Source organism: Drosophila mauritiana, chromosome 2R, assembly GCF_004382145.1.
Source record: "Drosophila mauritiana strain mau12 chromosome 2R, ASM438214v1, whole genome shotgun sequence".
NCBI lineage: Eukaryota > Metazoa > Arthropoda > Insecta > Diptera > Drosophilidae > Drosophila > Drosophila mauritiana.
The window spans coordinates 20,946,824-20,966,635 of NC_046668.1; the positions used below are offsets into that span (position 1 = coordinate 20,946,824).

The 19,812-nt window shown below is 45.8% G+C and overlaps 13 protein-coding genes across 15 annotated transcripts; 2 read left to right on the forward strand and 11 right to left on the reverse strand.

Annotated features, from left to right (window-relative positions):
• Positions 1-69: 69 nt before the first annotated feature.
• LOC117135973 (alkylated DNA repair protein alkB homolog 8) lies at positions 70-1,986 on the reverse strand. The gene has a single exon (XM_033296581.1). The coding sequence runs from the start codon at positions 1,973-1,975 to the stop codon at positions 128-130; it is 1,848 nt and encodes a 615-aa protein (XP_033152472.1). The 5' UTR covers positions 1,976-1,986; the 3' UTR covers positions 70-127.
• A 124-nt stretch (positions 1,987-2,110) lies between these two features.
• Positions 2,111-3,756, reverse strand: LOC117135986 (cyclin-dependent kinase 9). The gene is made up of 4 exons (XM_033296601.1): positions 3,455-3,756; positions 3,308-3,392; positions 2,991-3,248; positions 2,111-2,927 (listed from the first exon to the last, which is right to left on the reverse strand). The coding sequence occupies exons 1-4, from the start codon at positions 3,637-3,639 to the stop codon at positions 2,241-2,243; spliced, it is 1,215 nt and encodes a 404-aa protein (XP_033152492.1). The 5' UTR covers positions 3,640-3,756; the 3' UTR covers positions 2,111-2,240.
• A 67-nt stretch (positions 3,757-3,823) lies between these two features.
• LOC117135993 (28S ribosomal protein S15, mitochondrial) lies at positions 3,824-4,920 on the forward strand. The gene is made up of 3 exons (XM_033296608.1): positions 3,824-4,107; positions 4,167-4,300; positions 4,360-4,920. Exons 1-3 carry the CDS (start codon positions 3,902-3,904, stop codon positions 4,860-4,862), a joined length of 843 nt encoding a protein of 280 aa, XP_033152499.1. The 5' UTR covers positions 3,824-3,901; the 3' UTR covers positions 4,863-4,920.
• Positions 4,854-6,221, reverse strand: LOC117135992 (zinc finger Ran-binding domain-containing protein 2). The gene is made up of 3 exons (XM_033296607.1): positions 5,980-6,221; positions 5,586-5,902; positions 4,854-5,530 (listed from the first exon to the last, which is right to left on the reverse strand). The coding sequence occupies exons 1-3, from the start codon at positions 6,066-6,068 to the stop codon at positions 5,088-5,090; spliced, it is 849 nt and encodes a 282-aa protein (XP_033152498.1). The 5' UTR covers positions 6,069-6,221; the 3' UTR covers positions 4,854-5,087.
• Positions 6,222-6,565: 344 nt separating this feature from the next.
• On the reverse strand, positions 6,566-7,503 carry LOC117136014 (40S ribosomal protein S24). The gene is made up of 2 exons (XM_033296631.1): positions 7,395-7,503; positions 6,566-7,147 (listed from the first exon to the last, which is right to left on the reverse strand). The coding sequence occupies exon 2, from the start codon at positions 7,135-7,137 to the stop codon at positions 6,742-6,744; it is 396 nt and encodes a 131-aa protein (XP_033152522.1). The 5' UTR covers positions 7,138-7,147; positions 7,395-7,503; the 3' UTR covers positions 6,566-6,741.
• A 356-nt stretch (positions 7,504-7,859) lies between these two features.
• On the reverse strand, positions 7,860-10,009 carry LOC117135978 (UDP-glucuronosyltransferase). Its single transcript, XM_033296591.1, has 4 exons — positions 9,778-10,009; positions 9,467-9,628; positions 9,319-9,406; positions 7,860-9,263 (listed from the first exon to the last, which is right to left on the reverse strand). The coding sequence occupies exons 1-4, from the start codon at positions 9,778-9,780 to the stop codon at positions 7,927-7,929; spliced, it is 1,590 nt and encodes a 529-aa protein (XP_033152482.1). The 5' UTR covers positions 9,781-10,009; the 3' UTR covers positions 7,860-7,926.
• Positions 10,010-10,896: 887 nt separating this feature from the next.
• Positions 10,897-12,313, reverse strand: LOC117135998 (peptidyl-prolyl cis-trans isomerase 6). The gene is made up of 3 exons (XM_033296613.1): positions 12,146-12,313; positions 11,891-12,015; positions 10,897-11,498 (listed from the first exon to the last, which is right to left on the reverse strand). Exons 1-3 carry the CDS (start codon positions 12,233-12,235, stop codon positions 11,096-11,098), a joined length of 618 nt encoding a protein of 205 aa, XP_033152504.1. The 5' UTR covers positions 12,236-12,313; the 3' UTR covers positions 10,897-11,095.
• Positions 12,314-12,535: 222 nt separating this feature from the next.
• On the reverse strand, positions 12,536-13,745 carry LOC117135995 (macrophage mannose receptor 1-like). The gene is made up of 2 exons (XM_033296610.1): positions 13,290-13,745; positions 12,536-13,228 (listed from the first exon to the last, which is right to left on the reverse strand). The coding sequence occupies exons 1-2, from the start codon at positions 13,353-13,355 to the stop codon at positions 12,599-12,601; spliced, it is 696 nt and encodes a 231-aa protein (XP_033152501.1). The 5' UTR covers positions 13,356-13,745; the 3' UTR covers positions 12,536-12,598.
• A 78-nt stretch (positions 13,746-13,823) lies between these two features.
• LOC117136004 lies at positions 13,824-14,426 on the reverse strand. The gene is made up of 2 exons (XM_033296620.1): positions 14,193-14,426; positions 13,824-14,137 (listed from the first exon to the last, which is right to left on the reverse strand). Exons 1-2 carry the CDS (start codon positions 14,369-14,371, stop codon positions 13,855-13,857), a joined length of 462 nt encoding a protein of 153 aa, XP_033152511.1. The 5' UTR covers positions 14,372-14,426; the 3' UTR covers positions 13,824-13,854.
• Positions 14,427-14,579: 153 nt separating this feature from the next.
• On the reverse strand, positions 14,580-14,967 carry LOC117136025. Its single transcript, XM_033296643.1, has one exon. The coding sequence runs from the start codon at positions 14,912-14,914 to the stop codon at positions 14,729-14,731; it is 186 nt and encodes a 61-aa protein (XP_033152534.1). The 5' UTR covers positions 14,915-14,967; the 3' UTR covers positions 14,580-14,728.
• Positions 14,968-15,040: 73 nt separating this feature from the next.
• Positions 15,041-15,607, reverse strand: LOC117136012. 2 transcript variants are annotated; one of them, XM_033296627.1, is made up of 2 exons: positions 15,344-15,607; positions 15,041-15,284 (listed from the first exon to the last, which is right to left on the reverse strand). In XM_033296627.1, the coding sequence occupies exons 1-2, from the start codon at positions 15,601-15,603 to the stop codon at positions 15,140-15,142; spliced, it is 405 nt and encodes a 134-aa protein (XP_033152518.1). In that variant the 5' UTR covers positions 15,604-15,607; the 3' UTR covers positions 15,041-15,139. The 2 variants fall into 2 exon arrangements, with proteins under 2 accessions (XP_033152518.1, XP_033152519.1); XM_033296628.1 differs by having other exon boundaries at positions 15,194-15,284; positions 15,340-15,607.
• Positions 15,608-16,286: 679 nt separating this feature from the next.
• On the reverse strand, positions 16,287-17,198 carry LOC117136006. Its single transcript, XM_033296622.1, has 2 exons — positions 16,584-17,198; positions 16,287-16,519 (listed from the first exon to the last, which is right to left on the reverse strand). The coding sequence occupies exons 1-2, from the start codon at positions 16,910-16,912 to the stop codon at positions 16,393-16,395; spliced, it is 456 nt and encodes a 151-aa protein (XP_033152513.1). The 5' UTR covers positions 16,913-17,198; the 3' UTR covers positions 16,287-16,392.
• A 577-nt stretch (positions 17,199-17,775) lies between these two features.
• LOC117135984 (KH domain-containing, RNA-binding, signal transduction-associated protein 3) lies at positions 17,776-19,729 on the forward strand. 2 transcript variants are annotated; one of them, XM_033296599.1, is made up of 7 exons: positions 17,789-17,866; positions 18,140-18,215; positions 18,273-18,394; positions 18,456-18,820; positions 18,950-19,039; positions 19,146-19,234; positions 19,456-19,729. In XM_033296599.1, the coding sequence occupies exons 1-7, from the start codon at positions 17,792-17,794 to the stop codon at positions 19,662-19,664; spliced, it is 1,026 nt and encodes a 341-aa protein (XP_033152490.1). In that variant the 5' UTR covers positions 17,789-17,791; the 3' UTR covers positions 19,665-19,729. The 2 variants fall into 2 exon arrangements, with proteins under 2 accessions (XP_033152488.1, XP_033152490.1); XM_033296597.1 differs by having other exon boundaries at positions 17,776-18,215.
• The last annotated feature ends 83 nt before the right edge of the window (positions 19,730-19,812 follow it).

The following is a 19,812-nucleotide window of genomic DNA, read 5'->3' on the forward strand; positions in this document are numbered from 1 at the left end:
GGATGGGTCAGCAGTAAGCTTAACTAAGTTCTAGTTTACGTTCAATTCGCTAACACAAAACAAAAGTAAAACTGTGTGAATGTGTATTTTTGAAATCAAATAAATGAATTACATAAATGTAATCTTTTCATAAAGAGTTATTGGATATTTTCTCGAAAATCGCGCAATGATTGCCCTGGTCGTAGTAGCTTTTGATTAATTGTACCTCATGAAGTTGGGACACTAGGTTTTCCAGTTCCTCTTCCTCGAAAACATGGTAGTATCGCAGATACGTGGTCTTCTGCTCATCCTTGGTTTTCCACGGCACCAGGACATCTTGCTGCTGGAACTCTGTGCGATTAGTGTGAATAGGAAGTGGGTTATTATTGGGCGGATTCTGCTCGAGTTCCTGATGTTGCTTCTGACGCTGCTGTTGCTCAGTGGTACGCTCCTTGTTCACTGCCTTATTTTGACGTAGATAAGTCGACTTCTTATCATTCTTTCGCTGATCCTTGGCCCAAACGTAAACCAAAGCACGCCCTCCAGGTCGGAGGACACGTGCCATCTCCTGCAAGGCGGCCAATCGCCGCTCCTTGGTGGCCAGGTGATGAATAACCGCTATACTGATGCAGCCATCGATGCTGGACGACCGAACGGGCACAGCGAGACAGTCACATCGAAACACGTTTTGTCCCTTCCGACGACCTACAGCAAGTAGTCCTTGCGCTCTGTCGCAACCAACGGCCAGGAGCAGCGGGTTGCAGCCCAGATACTTGCCATTGCCGCAACCAATGTCCAGCACCACAGATTGGGGCTCAAAGGAGTCCAGAAATTCAGCTACTTGTGGCCAAGGCGTGTGTCGCGTTTCGCTAAAGTGATCCGCAATTTTATCGTACACCTCGTGGACGTTCTGTTGCTCCAGAGTGACAGCCTGCGCAGCTAGTGATGCGTGCAACTCCTGTGGTACCTTGGTTTGCTGTGTGTCGCAAAGCGCGGGGTACGAACAGTCGCAGGGACCTTTTCGTAGGCGTCGAAAAGTCAATGAAGTTCTTTTGCCGCGGGCTTGAGTTGTCAAACCGCCAGATGCACTGGGTACCACATCAATGTGCTTCGGTTTGATGCCGTGCGTCCAATCGTAACGAGCTTCACCCGACATTATCAGCAAGGATCGGCGCGGAAGTCTGACTTGTACCTGGTCATCTCCTCGACGGAAATCCATTACCACGTCGGATTGCAGGGACAGCGAAAGAATGGGATCCAAGAAAGCACTATGTGTGTCCACATGCGGGGGAATTCCATGACCGGGTTCATATTCATTCACTGTCAGCTGGTCAGGAGAACTCCAATCCCAGGTGGAAGCGAAGCTATTTAGTCGTGGCCACAGAATATCACATGCTGATGGTATCGGCTGTTCCAGAGGCTTCGAGGGATCCACATTATTGCTGCCGTAAAGAAACTCAAAGCCAAAGTGCTTGACGTTTCGATGCTTTAAAGTTCCCGTGCCTTCGGAGGTTCTGCCATCCTCGCCAATGGCCCTCAACAGCGTTGACTCCTCCTCTTCGGTGACAAAGTCAGCTATTATGTGAAGGCCTCCGGGAAGAGGCTTGTTCCACTCACTTTTTCCCACAAGGGCCGGTAATTGCTTTACATAGCTAAGGTAGGCTACAGCTCCCTGTTGTCCAATGGTCGATATATTGTGCATCCCCTCATATATGAGCTGGGAGTCTTCCAAGTTGGCGCAGATCAAAAAACAGTACGATTTGCCCGGCAACATGACCACTTGGATAACTTTTCCACCGGTCGCGGCAGCCTCCGTGAGCAGACACTCCTCCGTGAGTCCATTGCTGAGTCCCACGTTGAGAATCGCCAGGAAAGTGGTGGGTTCAGCGCTTGGGGACACCTCGCAGTCACTTTTGATGATTGCCAGACATCTTCGCTGCTTTTTATCCGCCTTTTTGGCCTTGTTTACCTTTTGCTGCGTTTCCTCAACGTGCATCTCGCGGCCAGTGTGTACACCCCTTTTCAATGTTTTTATTTCTAAATAGGTCGATTTGTGAATACCCTTACATGCAACTTTAAGTAATTGTAGAAACTTTGAATAAAGGTGAATAAGAAGCAGAGAAACAAAATGTTGTAGGTATAATTGGAGCAAGCGCTAATGCAAATGCCAATATTTTTATTGTACACTAACCTAATAACCTAACACTAGTTGAAGGTGAGAAACTATTAGTACAATATCGGGTGCGTACACCTCTGGCAGTCTACCAAACCCGGTCAATCATACTGTTGTCCTGGGGCTTCTGGTTCATGGTGGTCAGTTGCTGGTGATAGTTGCGCATCTGGTTGCTGCGGCGTGGCTGCGCCAGGTACTCGAACATGCTCTGCAGGTGCTGGGACAGCATCTTGCTCAAGTCGCTGGGCATTGGATCCGTCCAGAAGAAGTCGTGGTTCAGAGCTGTGTCCGCATCGATGCGTTTCTTGGGATCAAGGGTCAGCAATTTGTCCAATAGATCACAGCCGGTTTGATCCTTGACATACGGACGCAGGCGCTCCTTGACTCTACGCTTCTGGTTCTTTGGCAGCTCGATGGATTTGTACAGCTCCAGCTCCTCCACTCCCGGCCACACGTCCGGCGTAAAGGAGCCGCATAGCTGCGAGATAAAGGTTAGCTGCTGCTGCTCCGTATTTCCTTGCATTATGGGCGAGCGAGTCCACATCTCGGCCATTATGCAGCCGGCTCCCCACATGTCCACGGGCGGACCGTAGTTCCGGTCACCAAGTAGCAGCTCAGGCGGCCGGTACCACAACGTTACTACGCGGTTGGTATAGCGATTCTTACTCTCGTTCTTTGGAATGCTAAAAGCACGGGCCAAGCCGAAATCAGCCAATTTTAGGATGCCATGCTTGGTAATCAGCACATTGGCAGCTTTCATGTCTCGGTGCAGGATCTAGTAATGCAAATGAACACAGATACATACAATACAAAACCAAAACTTTATGTCATGACTGACCTTGTTGCTGTGGATGTAGTACAAACCATTTAACAGCTGCTGCATAACCTTCTTAATCTCGCCTAGACTGAACTTGACGTTCATGTTGGACAGAAGACCTGCCAAATCGTGTTCGCAGAAATCAAAGACCAAATAGAAGGTGGATCTGTAACCATTCGTGGCGGTGGCCTTGGTGCGGCAGATCTCGATCAGATTCACCACGTTCTCGTGCTTCAGCAGCTGCAGGATGCGGATCTCTCGCAGAGCGGTGATGGGAAACTAGGGGAGCACATATATAAATAAGGAATTCGTCTCTTAAGATGTTGCTTTTCACGCACGCCCTCCTTTTCGTTGTCCATCAGCACCTTCTTCATGGCCACAAACTTCTTGTTGCCCTTTTTCTCGCGAGCCTTAAAAACCTCTCTGTAATCAAAGAGATCGTATGGTTTAGTTCAAAGTTAGTTTTAACCAATTTGGAGACATACCCGAAGGTGCCTTGGCCAATTTTCGCCACCTTTTCGTATTTGTTGCTCTCGTCGCAGTAGGGAAAGTCGTAGTCCTCGATGTACTTTTGTTTCTCCATCAGGGACATCGTGCGCGACGAGCTGGAGCCCACGTTGGAGGGCGTCGACCCCGAAGGCTGCTGGAGCATGTGGGACATGTGCGCCATGGTTAAATTTGCCTCTATTTGTACAGTTTTCACAATCACAGTTTCGCGAGAGGCCGACCGTCGAAAAGAAAGAAATCGGAAACAATTTGTGTTTCTACAGCTGTTGACTAAACTAATACCGGTGTGCACACACTGCCAAGCCCTATCGATAAGAAATCGATAGGTCAAACAGCTGGGTAGTAATCACTTTTCGATTGTTGGTATACACTGGCCAAGTGATATAACCAAGCCAAAATTTGTCCAACAAATAAAAGCCGAATTAATGAATAAACTGTTGAATATAGCCCAGGCAGGGCAGCGGCAGTTTGTCCGGGAATATGCATTCAAGTCGGACCTGAAAATCAAATGGGTGCGCCCCGAGAAGATCGCGTGCTATAAGCCCGAGAAGAGCGGTGATCTGGCCAAGCTGCCTCCTCTGAAAGCCGACGAACTGCTGCCGGAATTCAGGGACTGCAAGGAGCTGGATAGGTATGTTGCAGAATTCGCTAAATATAATAGTTTATTAATATCATATCAACATTTTGTAGAGCCGACGAGTCAGTTAAGTCCTTGTTCAAACTGAGCAACAATGCCAGTTATCTGACCACAAAATTTTATCGCGATGAGATGGTCAAGGAGGTGCAAAGGCATGCCCAGGATTTCGGCTCAATGGAGGCCAAATGTATGTACCTTTGCAGAGTGCACATATAGCAATTGCCCCCAAATTTACCCTCCTTTCAGTGGCAAAAATGACTGCAGTGATCCGCCGCTACCAGGAGCACATGGACAAGAACCCGCGCGACAAGATGATCAAGGTGCGACTCAAGGAGCTCATCGACAAACGCAAGAAGTTTCTCAAGTACTTGAGACGTTGGGATTATCCCCGCTTCGAGTGGATTCTCGAGAAACTCGACCTGGTGTACAAGCCACCGCCCACACATTTCCACTGGATCACCCGCAAGGAGTCCCTGCAAAAATTGACCGACACATACTGCGAAAACCTAAAGGAAGAGCGGCTGGAGGCTTACCACAAGCAGCTGCAGGCCGAGCAAATACCCTTCCTTGAGGAGGCCATCAAGAAGATGCAGTTCGTGCGGCAGGAGCAGATTTCCTGCGATGTCCCCGTGACCGTGACAGAAGAGAAGATCGCCGACTCAAAAAGGCAGCTGGAAATGCTAAAGGAGCTGCAGCAGGCGGAGGCAGCCGCCAGCAGCAAGAAACAAAACGAGGATGGCTTCAATTAGGCCCGATTCTTTAATGTTACGGTGTCTTACAATAAATGTAAATGCTGGTGTTCTTAAATTATATGTTTTATTATACTTTAAGAGTTAGACTGGACATCGTACCCTATGTCATGATCATCTGAGCGCATACTGGCAAATAAATAAGAAGGCAAGCATGATTGCCTTAGAAAAATGTGTAAAAACAGATGCATTTAAGGAGAAGTTCCTAAAGGGTACGGTTTGCAGCTAACGTCTGCCGGACGAGGAGGTTTTCCGCCTGCCGCCGCTGCTGGAGCTACTCGAGCTGCTTGACGAAGAGTCGCTGGAGCTGGACGAACTGGACGACGACGAGGAGGACACGGAAGAGGTAGAGTCGCGTGACGTACGCTTGCGCTCCTTGTCGCCATTGCCAGTGGCCTCTTTGCTCTTGACATCCGTGGATGTGACTTCTTCGTCGCCCCAGAGATCGTATTTTGATAGATCCTCGTCGTCTCCCTCGTCGTCGTCCTCATCTTCTTCCTCATCATTCCGATGCTCATCTCGGCTAGACCTTCTGGGCCTCTTGGAGTCCTCTCGATGCTCGCCGTGCTTTCGCTTCTTGCGACGACCGAACTCATCGTACTCACTATCCGAATCCTGACGATCCTTATACTCTACCACGCCGCGATCATTGTATCCACCGCCAAAGCCTTCAAAAAAACTGGTTAAGTGGGTTTTGAAGCGGATAGACTTCTACGGACTCACCAGTCCGCTCCTCCACATCCGAGAACTTTGGAGCGTTGCACATATTGCAGGTTTGGCGACGGGCCCAGTTCACATTTGCGCACTTGCTGCACTGCCAGTCCTCGGCGCTGAACAAGCCCCGCGACTTGTCGGCCGCCGCCTTGCCAATCTCAGTGCCCAGCTTCTTCTTGCTTGAGCTGCTGCTACTGCTGCTGCTGCCGTTGCCGCGTTCCCGCTCCCGGTCTCGATCCCTGTCGCGCTCCGGCTTATCACTGCCATCGCGGTCCCGGTCGCATTTGTTGCACTGCAAACGGCGGGCGAAGTTCAGATGGCGACAGCTGCAAAATCGAGGGAAGTGTGAGACTCGCAGGACTCCTCACTTGGCCGCTATCACTGCATCTTTACGGGCACTCACTCGTAATCTGGGCAAATCCAATCGCCAGGCGAAGCGACGCCGCTGCTTCCCGCGGCCCCTGATGCCACGCCTCCATTTGAACTGGACATGCCTAGGCCTTGGCTGCGTCCTCTGCCTAAGGATATTGCTAATGGGCGTCCAAGTGATCCTCCTCAGGCCTCAGGAGCAGCATTTAAAAGAGTTTTTTTTACCAATATTATATTCTGTATACGGTACGAAATAAAGTGGTCAAAACATCGATACTCTTATCGATAGTCTGGCTTCCGATGCAACATTCGATAGGTCATTCAAATTTTATTTGGGGTACTCCAAAATTTGTTTTGGAATTTAATTTCAATTCAACTGAATTCCAGCTATCACTTATTTGCTATAAATCGGAAACCTATATCGAAGGTTTCTAAGCTCAAAACATTTTCCTAGTAAAAATAGGGCACTCAAAGAGGAGTACAATATAGCAACAAAAGTTATTGACAACAATCTGTGATTATCGCCACTCTGCCAGTAGTTCTGCATATAAAATTGGTCCAGAAACACTTCAAGAAAACAATTGCACTCGCGCCTTTCCCAGACAATGAACCACAGGAACTTGTCTACTTTTAGAGTTTTATTTCCTTAGTTTACAAACAAAAGCCGCTCCAAAAGTAAACACTGATTTTGTTTTGTCGGTTGTTGATTGGTTGGTAAAGAAGTTTGACTAACGCATAACCAGCAGCTTTTGGGAATAGCAGGCGATGCCCGCAGACGTGCTTTCCTCCATCAGGCTTACTTCTTGCCAGTGCCGATCTTGGCCTTGGCAGTTCCGCGCACCTTCTTCATCCTGTTGCGACGCTCCTTGCGCTGCTTGCGGGTCTGCTTCTTCTGTTCGAAGAGGCCGTGACGGGCCAGGCGGTACTTGGGCTCAAACTTCTTGGCGAAGTCCAGGGTGTCGTAGATGAGGGCAAAGCCGGTGGAGCGGCCGCCACCGAAGTTGGTGCGGAATCCGAAGGCGAAGACCACATCGGGGGTGACCTTGTACATGGCGGCGAGCTTCTCGCGGATCTCGGTCTTGTTCACCGACGACAATCCTGGGTGGAGGACATCGCAGACCATCTGTTTCCTGGCGAGCAGGCGGTTGGTCATGAACTTGCGGGTGCGGATGGTAGCGGTTGTACCGGACATTTTGACGGAGCTGCAATAGGAGGGTAGTGGATTAGCTTGGGCCTTTCATTCAAACAAAATGCTCGCCAGTCCGGATTGTTTTTGTCGCTTTTGAGCGACACAACATAACCTCACTGGCCGTGGGTGCTCCATGTCTCCACGTGTGACATGTTTCTGGGCTCATTCGCCGCCCACGGACCCTGCGCTCAATCACGGAGCTATGAGCACTTTGCTGGCGGTCATTGCCTGCATTTTTGACAGTTCTGAGAGTTAGTTACCTTTTAAAACACTTGAAAAGGTTTTAAACACGTCGTTTTGCGAACGCGATTTATTAGAAAGGAAGATGGCCGTTTCAGAGATGGAAGAAATGGCGATGATTCGATACTATCGATATTTCCAGAAATATGGCATCACCAGTATTTTTCGCCCAACGTTGTTGCCAGATCGTCGCGTATATTTGAATAATACAAAAATCCTAAGTAAGTTATGGTAATCTGAAAACATTTGGGAATTACAACATGATAATCACCTTAATCACCTTAATCACCATGACTCCGACTTTAAAAATAGATAAACTTAAATTGTACAATTTGATTAAAGTCTAGGTTTAAAACAATTATTTATTGGATGTTTTATAAACGCATTATAATTATTATTTTGTACGAAAAAGAAGTCAACAAATCTTGACTTTTTTGAATGGCAGCAACCAACGTTCTGATGATTCAGCTTATATTTCATTCATGTTCTTGGGAATGCTTTCTTTTATTTAATCAAAAACTGCACAGAATGCACTTTATTTTAACATTAAACCTAATTTACTTTGGTCGACTTGGAGTTGTTTTTCTTATTCCAAATATAAAAGCCGACGAAACTCAGGGCCGCCAGTAAGGTTACGACTAGAGTAGCTATTCCGGCATAGAACACGAAGAGGTCGAACAGGTGCAGCTGGCAGGATGAGATTCCAATGCCTCGGGTCCTCAGAGCCGATCCTCCCTTGTGCCGGGCCACGTAGTTCACCCAGAAGAGAGCGCTGGCCAGAGCACCAAGAGGACGGTCCCTGAACTCCAGAGACACATCCCGGATGGTCAACTGGAAGTGTGACTCGAGGAGTAGCCTGTCCACTGCCCAGTTTAGTGACTCAGTAGTCACATTGCCCTCCTCCAGCTGTAGGCCCACTCCTAATCGCACGGCTAGCTCCATGTTCCGAACTTCGTGCTGGAATAGGGGCAATCCCAGAATGGGCACATTCCGCATGATGCCCTCCTGCAGGTTGAGGAGGTCTCCATTGGTTAGGAAAGCCTTGACTCTCGGATGCGCCAGGATGTCTATCTGTGGCACCGCATGCTGGATCATAACATTCTTTGGCAGTCCCTCCAGGGTCTTCACGTCGTGACAGGTCCAGATTATGCTCTGCTTTCTGGAGGAGAAGAAGGCAAACAGAGTGTCGAGTTTCTCCTTGGGTAGCTGGCCACAAGCCTGCTCATTGCCCAGTTGAACGTAGATGGCTCCAGGACGCGCCTCCTCCAGGAAGCGCTTCACATTCCAGGGCAGCTCCTTGGGACCACGGATGTGAAGTCCACCAGCGGGAACTATCTGTTGGATACTAACTTTGGGAGTTATCAATGGCACATGACTATTGAGCAGCAGCACGGATAGCTGGCTGGCCTGCAGCTCGGGAATAGAGCTCTGCAGCTGGAAGTACTTGGCCACCAACTGCTCCTGACCGCCGTAGTGATCCTTGATGAACTGCTTACGGCGAGCAATACATGTCCGGATATTTCCCAATCGCTCGGAGAAGCCCATTTCGGGTTGATCCCGCTCAAAGTCGATGGGTGAACAAGCGGCTGGTACCAGTGCCTCCTGTACGGCATCCATGTAGTTGCCGAAGTCCGTAGAAATAATCCCTACAACTGGCCGCTGATGGAGAGCTCCCAGTGCCAACAAAGCCTCTGTGTAGAAGTAGTCCACTAGGATCACATCGAAATCGAATTCAAGATAGGACATCTTCAGCAGCTTTTGGATGGGCTCTTGGGCGAGGAAGTGGTCTAAAGCGCGCGCTCCAACGCTGGCCAATGACTGGCGGAGTTTTTCAATGGGTAGGCGACCAAGATCAGCAAGGTTTCCTTTGGGAGCAGCCTGTTTTTGCACTGTATGTAGATATAGATATACTTCGTGAACAATCTTCTCCAGACGCTTACTTACATTCGCTCCAAAAGGGAAACTCCGCTGTGACCGTTTCGGTAACATTATCCAGGGATTCTCCCAAGCCATGACCGGTATATACTTCAATCTATTTCAAATAACTTTCCTTTGATTTCTACAAGTTTTAAACGACAGCACTTCCACTTACTGTGTGCTCGCGATTGGCCAACTCGGTGACCAGAGTCCGCATCACCGCAAAGTGACCCTCGTTGACATGGGGAAACAGTACCAGGATCTTGGCTGCCTGTGAAATCTGGCCCAGAGCTAGTCCCAAAATAGCCAGCACGATCCAACGATTCCATTGAGATTCCTATGGTTGAGCATACACAAAACTAATTAGGTCATTTCCGAAAGTACACATCATCGAATTAAAGACGATCTCTTCTTATCAGTCTTCCAGTAGCTTCGAAACTATTTAGATTACACTTTTTCTTGAACTTCTTGCATCCGTTTACCAACCATATTCCTTCCGTGTTATCAACGATCAGCTTGGGATTATACTCAAGTTCCGGCCGTATTGCAATTGCATTCGCCGGTAAACTCTTCCGGTTGTATTGAGTTTACGAAACAGACTGAACTTATTGCTCCCTGCGCCTTGACTCCCCACAAAAACATAACACTCAACTGATTGCTCTCGGGAATATAATCTTAGAAGTACGTCCAGAATTTCTGTGGTCACTGGAACATGTGTGGCACATGAGATTGCCACCAGACCCCAATACACATGCCTACCATACAGATCCTATTGCTTTCATTAATGTATACACAGCGATTGTGGGGTCTGTGAAAGGGGTACAATTGCACATATGTACGTATTCTTATATACATACATATACGATTCCCCACATTTGAGCGATATGAGATCGTCTCTTCAGTTCTTGGTTTCTCTCGCTCTAAACAAAAGATTGGGGGACGTGAAGTCTAAGGATTGGCAGACATATGCATTTCTAGACAATGTTGTTGCATTTGAGTGCATTCGCTAATTGTTAAAGTTGCCAACTCATCAGCGTCTGAGGTCTGAAAAATAGTGCTATATATAATTAGTTACTAGAGGTCTGGTTTCGGGCTTTCACCCCTATATACATGGGATAGTTTATAGCATGGTATGTCTATAGTAATCTGTATTTAGTCCAATGATTGTGAAGGGAATCTCTATAAGGAACAGGATACTGGATCGAAAGATGAGCCACATAAGTATTAATCGACCCAATTAACTTTTGCAGAGACAGACCTGCACCTGTTCATTCAATAATATCCAATTATTTCCCAGCAGACCCAAACAAACTGAATAAATATAAACGAACTCGTCTGTGTGTTCTTTAAATTGTCGCAAGTGTGTAAATCAGAAAAATGTGACGAACCGAGCGTTGTTTATCAACAACAAAGGGAAAAGCAGAACATGGGCAATCTAAATCGAGAACGGCACAACATACAAAGGCAAACAAATTGGCGAAGAAGGCACAAACCGGTTGCCACTAAGGGAAGTCAGAAAGAAAGCCATGGAAGGGGTTCCAAAACCGGTTCATTGAACCTGCACACCACCGGCATCATGGTATAGACACACAGAACGATTCCAGCTCTTTATCACACACAAATCATTCTTTATTTTTGCCATTTCTGTTTTTAGTTGAGCACAATTACTTGCTTACGGAACGAAATGTAAATAAACATGGCGAGCTATGGTAAATGCAAATGTCTGGAAAAATCGATTATGCGTTTATGCTTAATTCAAATCGGTTATGTTGCTGATGGATGACAGGGCTGCTCCCCAAACACTTTAGTCGGTGGCATCGGACTTGGCCACGGAGAAGGCCTCCGAAACGGGCAGGGTGCCGCTGTTGGCGATGACCACATCCTTGACGGGACGGTCGCGGGCATCGGTGGCCGAGTTCTCGATCTGGCGCACCACATTCATGCCCGACAGGATCTTGCCGAAGACGACGTGGCGTCCATCCAGCCAGCTGGTCTGCTTGGTGGTGATGAAGAACTGCGATCCGTTGGTGTCCTTGCCAGCGTTGGCCATGCTCAGCCAGCCGGCGCCGTAGTGCTTCAGCTTGAAGTTCTCATCCTCGAAGCGCTCGCCATAGATGGAGCGTCCGCCGGTGCCGTCGCCCTTGGTGAAGTCGCCGCCCTGGATCATGAAGTCCTTGATGATGCGGTGGAACTTGCTGCCCTTGTAGCTGCGGGGTGTAAGAGCGATGTATGGTGGTCAGTTTTGTCAGCATGGGAATTCAAATTAAAAAAAAAACTATGCAAAACTTGGTTTAGAACTCGGAACCTAACCAAAAAAGGAACACGCATACGTATAAATTCAGAGAAAAAATAAAATAATCTCAAGAACTGCACTTTTATAGTACGATAGACTTAATACCAGTTGGCGTTCTTTGTTAACCCATTAGTGCCGCTTTGTCAACTGATGAATGCGATTGGCCGCTCAAACGCCACGTAATTGCTTCAATCTGAGAGCCCCGCTATAACCTACAAAGTGCCGCTGATTAGCGGCATCTTTTGCTGGCGTAGCGGTACCTGGCACCCTACTTTATTATTTTCGGTACTCAGGTACCCTACTCACCCCTCGCCCTGCGGCTTCAGCGCCAGCTCCTTGAAGTTCTCCACCGTCTTGGGCACCGTCTTGCCGAACAGACCGATCTCGATGCGGCCAGCGGGCTCGCCGCCAATGGTGATGTCAAAGAAAACCTACGCAATCGGAAGCGGTTTATTATTAACAAGTCATCTCACTTGATTTATGGCGCAGCAAATGTGTGTGTGTGTATGTACGTGATTGGTGTATGCAGAATGTAAGGACGAAAGTCCATGGAGCACGCACCTTCTCAGTCACTTTGGGACCCTTGCTATCGTCGGCAACAACGACGCCGGCCACCAGGGCTACCACGAACACGGATAAAAACAGCTTCATCGTTCTAAAGATTCCCAGCGCTTAAGTTTATTCCCCAAACGACGTCGCCAATGGATATTTCACGATTGAATTTTCGGTTTCTGTTAGTGATGTAAGAAAACTTTGTTGCATCGCCAATCGATGTCTTTCATCTTTTTCTATGTTCTTGTCCAAATATCGATGCTTAAGTGTGACCATTCGTTGTTCACACATTCGGGCGGGAAATTCAAATTGCAATTTATAAGATCACGTAAATTCAATGACAGCACTACTTTTTTGTAAAAAAAAAATTATAATAGTTAATACGCCAAGAGCATTAGTTAAGGTTTTCGTACAGCAAGTTTGATATCTTAAGAGTTGACTTTATTGGTATAGTTTTTAATACTAGCCCAATTTACATACATAATAGTTTTTAGTGTTGCAGTGCACCTCGTTCATTAAATGATACGACTTATATCCAATTTCTATGCACGTATCGCGGTTTGGAGTATACGGATCAAAATCCAGAAATTGGGCCTTCTCATCGCTGCTGCCTAATACGAAGGAGACGTTCACGCGGATGTCCGTCCAGTAATTCTTGTTTTGCTCCAGGTTCATTCTTAGAGTTTCCCAAGCCCCTGCGTTTCGAGGACTAAACAGGACACCGCCCATCAGCCTGCATTTGTCATCGGCTCCCGACCAGCTTTGCTTCTTTGCGTTCTCGATATAGTAAGACTTCGCTTCAATCTGTATGAATCTGCTTACTCCGTTATAGATGCGGACTTCCGGGAAAAACGCATTTTCACTTCCTGCAATTTCGCTTGACGGCAAAGCATTCTCTCCAAATAAAGAATTTTGCGGTTCCCTAACGATGTTCTTTGGGAGAAACTCTCCATACAAATCGCTATTTCGATCAATATTCTTTGACATTTTCATTAATAGATTTTCCAGTTTTTCCAACCGAAATGATATCATACTTTCATTAGTATCATCAGAAACATCAGAATCACCTTCATAGGCATATAAGTTCGGGTGCTGTAATTTAGAGTTGAATATAGGCGGCATTTTATCATGTTTCGGGAATAAAATTACTTACGATATTCATGGCGAGGATGTTTTGCCAAGCAAGCCCAAAAAGCAGGAGCCCTATAATGTATTGCATATTGTCTGCCTATCAAAACTCTAATTAACTATGTTGACTGATGGCTGCGTTTATATAGCCCCTCAATGTCTCAAGACAAATTGCATAATTGCATGTATAGATTTCATTTTACTATATTTCTTCCCAGAAATATGATTGGAATAATCTAAAATACCGCAGAATTGCATTGTTTCCAATGAAGGAGAATTACACTAGTAGTAGAAATACATTTGAAACATTGATATGTGGCTTCTTACAGTTACTTTAATGTGAAACAAATCATTGTTTTTCTAAGTATTTAAAATGTGTCAAATGGGTTTCTTGGTTTTCACCAAGGAAAGTTGTCTGTAGATAATCAATTCATTGAGCTAAGAGATTCACGTACAAGTGAATTATTATGATCTAACCATTTTCAATAAGCACAAAAACAATTTGAGAGTATTAAATGTTTTCACGTTACTCGAAGAATAAAAGGGTATATGTACTAGATTCGTTGAAAAGTATGTAAATAATCTTTTTTTTATTGGTGTACTGCTATTTGCGTTTGAGATTTGTCCAGATCCTTGGCTGCTTTCTCTGCTCTCTTCTTCTCCCTGCTGGCCAGAACTTTCTCCCTGGATTTCTGGGCCCTTTCAGCGCAATCCTTGGGTCGTGTCTTTAGGGTCATATCATCCACGGCCGCCTGTTTACGGGCTGATCTCGAAATGCAACGTTCCATGCAGCTGATAGGCACAAATCTTCCAATGAAGCAACCGCAGTGTGAACAATAGTGATTGATGTCCTGGCGGCCAGACCATTTTTTACTGAAATAAATTGAACATTACGAATGAGTTGGAAAGCTTCATGCAGATGGCCAACCAAAGTTTTGTGAATCCCAGAAATCTCTGCAGGCAAGTGACCAACTCCAGTTGCACCAAACTGGTTCCAGACTTCTCACACGAAGGACAACGGATCCAGGTGGGCTCCTCCTTCAGGTATCCCACTTGTGGCTTGTGGCTGACACTGATGGCCACAATCTGCGGTTCGTCTACGGTCATGATGCGAGTTCCAGCGAGAACGATCGGTGACTGAAAGATAGATCAAATTTGGAGAGATCATGGGAGGGAAAATCAAAATCAGAATCACTCTCCCGATTTCTCTTAACCGAGGCGTTGGTCTGGTAATTAACTCAGCGCATGGAAATCAAATGAGTTATTCTCTCTGCGTTACAAATGCCATTGGATGTACAGTGTAAGAAATATTGTATACATTTTGAACATTACACATTAGATAGCAAATTTTATTCGTTTGAAACAGCAGTATATATTATTGAATATAAATTAAATGACAAAACTGATCTACATTTGTTCATTGTGTTATAATAATTCCGGTCCGATGACATCTTCGGTGGGTATCTAAAGTTGTGGACGGCGGTATACGCCCAGGTACTCCCCGCAGGCACCACAGTGATGCCTCTTGGTGCAGCAACGCAGCCAGGATCGCACCACACGGGTCTTGGCCTTGGTCCTGCAATAAGGACACGTGATGTCGTTGGGGCCGGGGCCCACGGCAAAGTAAAGTGGTTTCGGATCCTGAGCCATTTCGCACCGAAAGATGTGTTGACTGCTTCAAAAACAAACGCAGACTGAGGCAAGCAAAGAGAAATTGTAGGAATAAAATGTTGGAATCAAATGCAAAGAGAAAAATTAGATCCAAAAGAGAGAATGTGATATTTTTGGTTTTATTTTTGTATCGATGGTATTGCAGTGGGTGGGAATTTGAGTGTTTAGACGAATTTTAATAAATATAAATATGAACAATGCTGCCTAGGCGGTGGTTGCCTTCAATTTGAGTGGTTGCCTCCTCTTCATGGAACGTCCAAAGTAACAGCCGCAATTGCCGCAGTAATGACTTCGATCGGTTTGTTTGCACGGCACATAGTAATTAAAGCAGCAGCAGCAGCAGAAGGTCCTGAAAAGGGATTCTATAAGTGTACGTTCCCAAGAAATATGAGAAAGTAGGCAACCTACACAAAAAGACAACCCACGATGCGGTTAAGTTCACTGGCCCACCACTTCAGATCATTCTGCACCACACTCAGATCCTTGATTCCGCAGGCGGGGCACTTGATCTCCACGGGCTCGCGTGGCAGGTTGAGGAAAGTGCCTGCCAGGGGCGTGGCAAAGTTCTCGTAGATCTTGCGCTCCTTCCGGTCCTCCAAAGCCTTGGCCTCCCGCTCCCTGATCTCCTGCTGCGTTTCCGCTTCCTTCTCCGGCAGCGTCGTCGTCATGATCGCTCAACAATCGAACTGAAAGCGAAACGCTGCCAAGCACGCTGGCAACCTGTTTCCAAATTCAAAAGAGAACGGGAGTGCACAGAGAGAAATCATAGAGACCATGCCCAAGAAAATTAAGTTGCTCAACACAACACCTTAGGAAAATATGGAATTTGTGGCAAACATTTTCTCCGGTTTTCACAGTTTTTTGGTCAAAAATTTAAAAATAACGGTCCAAATATTGAATGGGTTACATCGTTGAATTCGTACTAAAATTTTCTATCGACTGGTGTTAAAGCCTTACATTTTTAAATTTTTGCCGTTTTTTGCAAAATATCATGATGTAACCTCTTATAAAAATGCAAAAATTTTAAAAAATTAAAATTTTTGAAATCAAACTAAAAAGTATTTTGGGTCGTTAGTTTGCTTAATAAGGTGGACAAAACAGTATTTATCTTAGCATTGTGACTCGTTTAGCTCAACTTATGGAAAATGTCCTTGCGATAAGCTTGAGTTTTTGAAAAAAGAAAATTTAGATTTTATTGGCTAAACATGTAAAAAATTGCAACAGTTAAGAAAATAAAAAAATAGATAATTGTTAAAGAAGTGCACGGTTTATTTCTTTATGTGCATTTTCCAACTCTGGCAAAGAGTATGAGTATGATTTTTGAAAGAGCATAGAAAGAGCATCGGCGGAATTGATTTACACTGTGTATTTAATTGAGTTAGACGCGTAATAGAATTATAGAACAGATATGATAAATATTTGGCATTAATTTCGATTTAATTGGTCCGCGGAATGGGCTACTTGGCCTTGCGCTGGATCCCCACTTTGCCGCCACACGAGCTGCAGTAAACGCCCTTGGTGGTCCACTCCCGATTGCATCCGCACCAGGTGCACACGCAGCAGATCCAGAAGAGCGGAAAGATGCTGGAAAATGTAATGGAATAGTTGGTGCAAGGATCGAGATCCTAGACAGTAGATGTCGCCTTACCAGGAAAGCAGGCTGAGGCAGAAACTGGCGTCCTTGCAGCTGGCTGCTCTCATCACAGCCGCCTGGCTCCTCTCGCGGCAGAGTGGACACAACAGCTTGTAGGTGGAGGGTCCAACAGAGTAGTATCGGATGGGTGGTTCCTGGTGGGCGGAGGAAAGTGGAGCAGCTGACTGCTGGGGGATCAGGGTCACCTTCTCCGCCGCGTGATCATCGATGAAGGGCACCAGACCATCCTCCAGGACCACATTGGCAATAATATTCCTGGCACGTTCCTCCGCCGTTCCGGCGGGCACCAATCTCACCCGTAACCTCTCCACCTGCTGCTCCATGGTAACTGACTATCTGATCTCCGCCAGAACAAGCGAATCTCAAGCGAGAGCCAATCAGCCAGTCTAAAGAGTATTTTAAAGAGAGATTCTATAGAAGAATACGAACACGACCCTGGAGCTATGATGTCATCAGCAGCTATTCGGTGGTTATTCATTCGGTGTGGCCACTCAACCAGAACCAGATCGACACAGCCAAGCATGCGTCGAATATTTGTTTACCCAATATATAGAGCAGTCGCACCCAAACCACATGGAAAACGTTTCAAAATTCTTTCAGGAATATTTTTGTGAGGGATATTTTAAATGCATTTATTAATGGACATATTTTAATACTTTATGAAGAGGAACAAAAACCAATTTATATATAGCGTACCATTTAATGATTATTCTCAGTGTGCCACTATAGTAAATAAAAACACGTTTAACCGGCAAAAACAGCTGATAACTACGACTGTTTATGTTTTTCTATTTGTTTATGTTTTGTATACACGTTAAATGTAGAAGAAAGCGTTTCCGACCATATTACGTATATTCTTGATATATAATATTTATATTAAGTATATATTAATAAAAAAAATGTTCTTAATTAAGTATAATTTTGATTGAATGTTGGGACTAGTAGCACAATCACTATAGCACTGAAAAAGTTGACAGCCTTAAACTTCATACGTTTGGCAGCTCCGCCACCATTTCAGTTCAGTGATATACAGAACGTTGTTCAGTCTACATCTATTTTAATCGTGATTTTTTCGGTGTTATACAGAACGTTGTTCAGTCTACATCAATTTTAATTGTGATTTTTTCGGTGTTATACAGAACGTTGTTCAGTCTACATCAATTTTAATTGTGATTTTTTCGGTAAAGTTCGTTGTGATAAAAATGGAAAACCCAAGCGAGTTTACTGAGAAACAGCCACCTACCCACCTGCCGGGTGTGAACGAGGTGGCCCAAAAGTTTATCGCCGATTTGGACGAGAAACAGCCACCCAACCAAGACCAACCTACCCAGGAGCAACCTAGCAAGGAGCAACCTACCAAGGAGCAACCTACCCACCTGCCGCGTGTGAACGAGGTGGCCCAAGAGTTTCTCGCCGATTTGGATGAGAAACAGCCACCCAACCAAGACCAACCTACCCAGGAGCAACCTAGCAAGGAGCAACCTACCAAGGAGCAACCTGCCAAGGAGCAACCTACCCACCTGCCGCGTGTGAACGAGGTAGTCCAAAAGTTTCTCGCCGATTTGGACGAGGAGCGCAAGCGATTGTCCGCGGAGTTTCCACTTTGCGCACTGCTAATAGACGAGGGTAAAATCAATTGCGCCCTTTACAGGGTATTTTAATGGTACTAATCCCACATTGCAGCTGTGGACCGTGTCTACGGCACTGGTCATATTCCCGGCAAGGAGCGCTTTTCAGACGTGTACCAGCAGAAGCCGATGAAGATTACCCAAAAGGTCTTCGTGCCCGTTAATCAGTTTCCCAAGGTGGGTTTTATACAATTAGCTGTCCCCTCCGTCCGCAAAATAAATCCGTACCCCAACACAGTTCAACTTCGTTGGCAAGATCCTCGGGCCCAAGGGGAACTCACTGCGTCGCCTTCAGGAGGAGAGCCAGTGCAAGATTGCCATTAAGGGTCGCAGTTCGATCCGCGATCGTAACAAAGAGGAGCAGCTGCGCAGCTCCGGCGACCGGAGATATGCCCATCTTGAGAAGAATCTCTTTCTGGAGGTCAGCACGGTGGCCCCTCCGGCGGAGTGCTATGCCCGCATAGCCTACGCCCTGGCCGAGATCCGAAAGTATCTTATTCCAGACGATAACGACGAGGTTTGGCACGAGCAGCAGCGCGAGCTGATGGAAATGAATCCCGAGTTGGCCAAAAACACTAAAGGACTCAATCTGCCTGCCTACAGGTAATGGGGATCTTATACTCTCTGCAAACCGATGCAACTTGACTTATTTGACAAGCAAGTAAAGCATGTGGTATACAGCTGATTGCCATTGGGCCAAGGGTAAAAATCTATAAATCTATCATTTTGCAGATCTGTCTTTGAAAAGATGATTGGAGGCAACAGAACTGGGGTTCCCAAGTACAACAAACTGATTAAGCGAGATAAGGAAAATCCGCCCGAGTAAGTTATCATTTAATGACCCCACCAGGAGTCCCCGCGTCCCAGTAGTTCCTTGAATCCTAGCCAACATGCGTTGAGCCAGCAACTAACATTTTGATCTTTATAGAGTCGCCGATATGGAGGAGGTGGCCTATGATTATGATGAACATCGTATGCCCCCCAGTCGTCCGTCTGTGGGCTATGAGAACATCATACGTAAGTATTTGGTAGTGTCGGGGTCTATTACATAAGATAGTTTTATGAGATGCACCTTTGAAGGGAATGGTGTGATTTAGATTATATTATACTATCAAAACGAATAACAGTGAATCAAACTATATAATACACTAAAATGATTAAAATATACATCAATTTACTTATTTGTTAATTACAAACGCGCATAAATTAATACAAATAATTATCAATCAATTTTATAGCACGTCCATCAATAATAGCGACAAAGGCTGCGCCATTTAAACGTCCATATCCGTATCCGACTGACATGAATCGTATGCGCGAACCGCCCATCAAGTCCTATAAACCCAATCCGCATACAATACTTAAAAAGTTTATAAATAATAGTGCTCCGGTTGATTTTGTCGCACCCCGCTATACAAGAAAACAAAGGACAATGCTTGCGTTATAAAATCCATGCTGGGAGCACATTGAAAATACTTTAATCAAGAAGAAAGTAGCATTCAAAATGATGCTATCAATGAACCATATCCCACGCCCACTCTATTGCCCACAATTTAATTATTTTCTTTTCAATTTCTACCGACATTCCAAAAAAT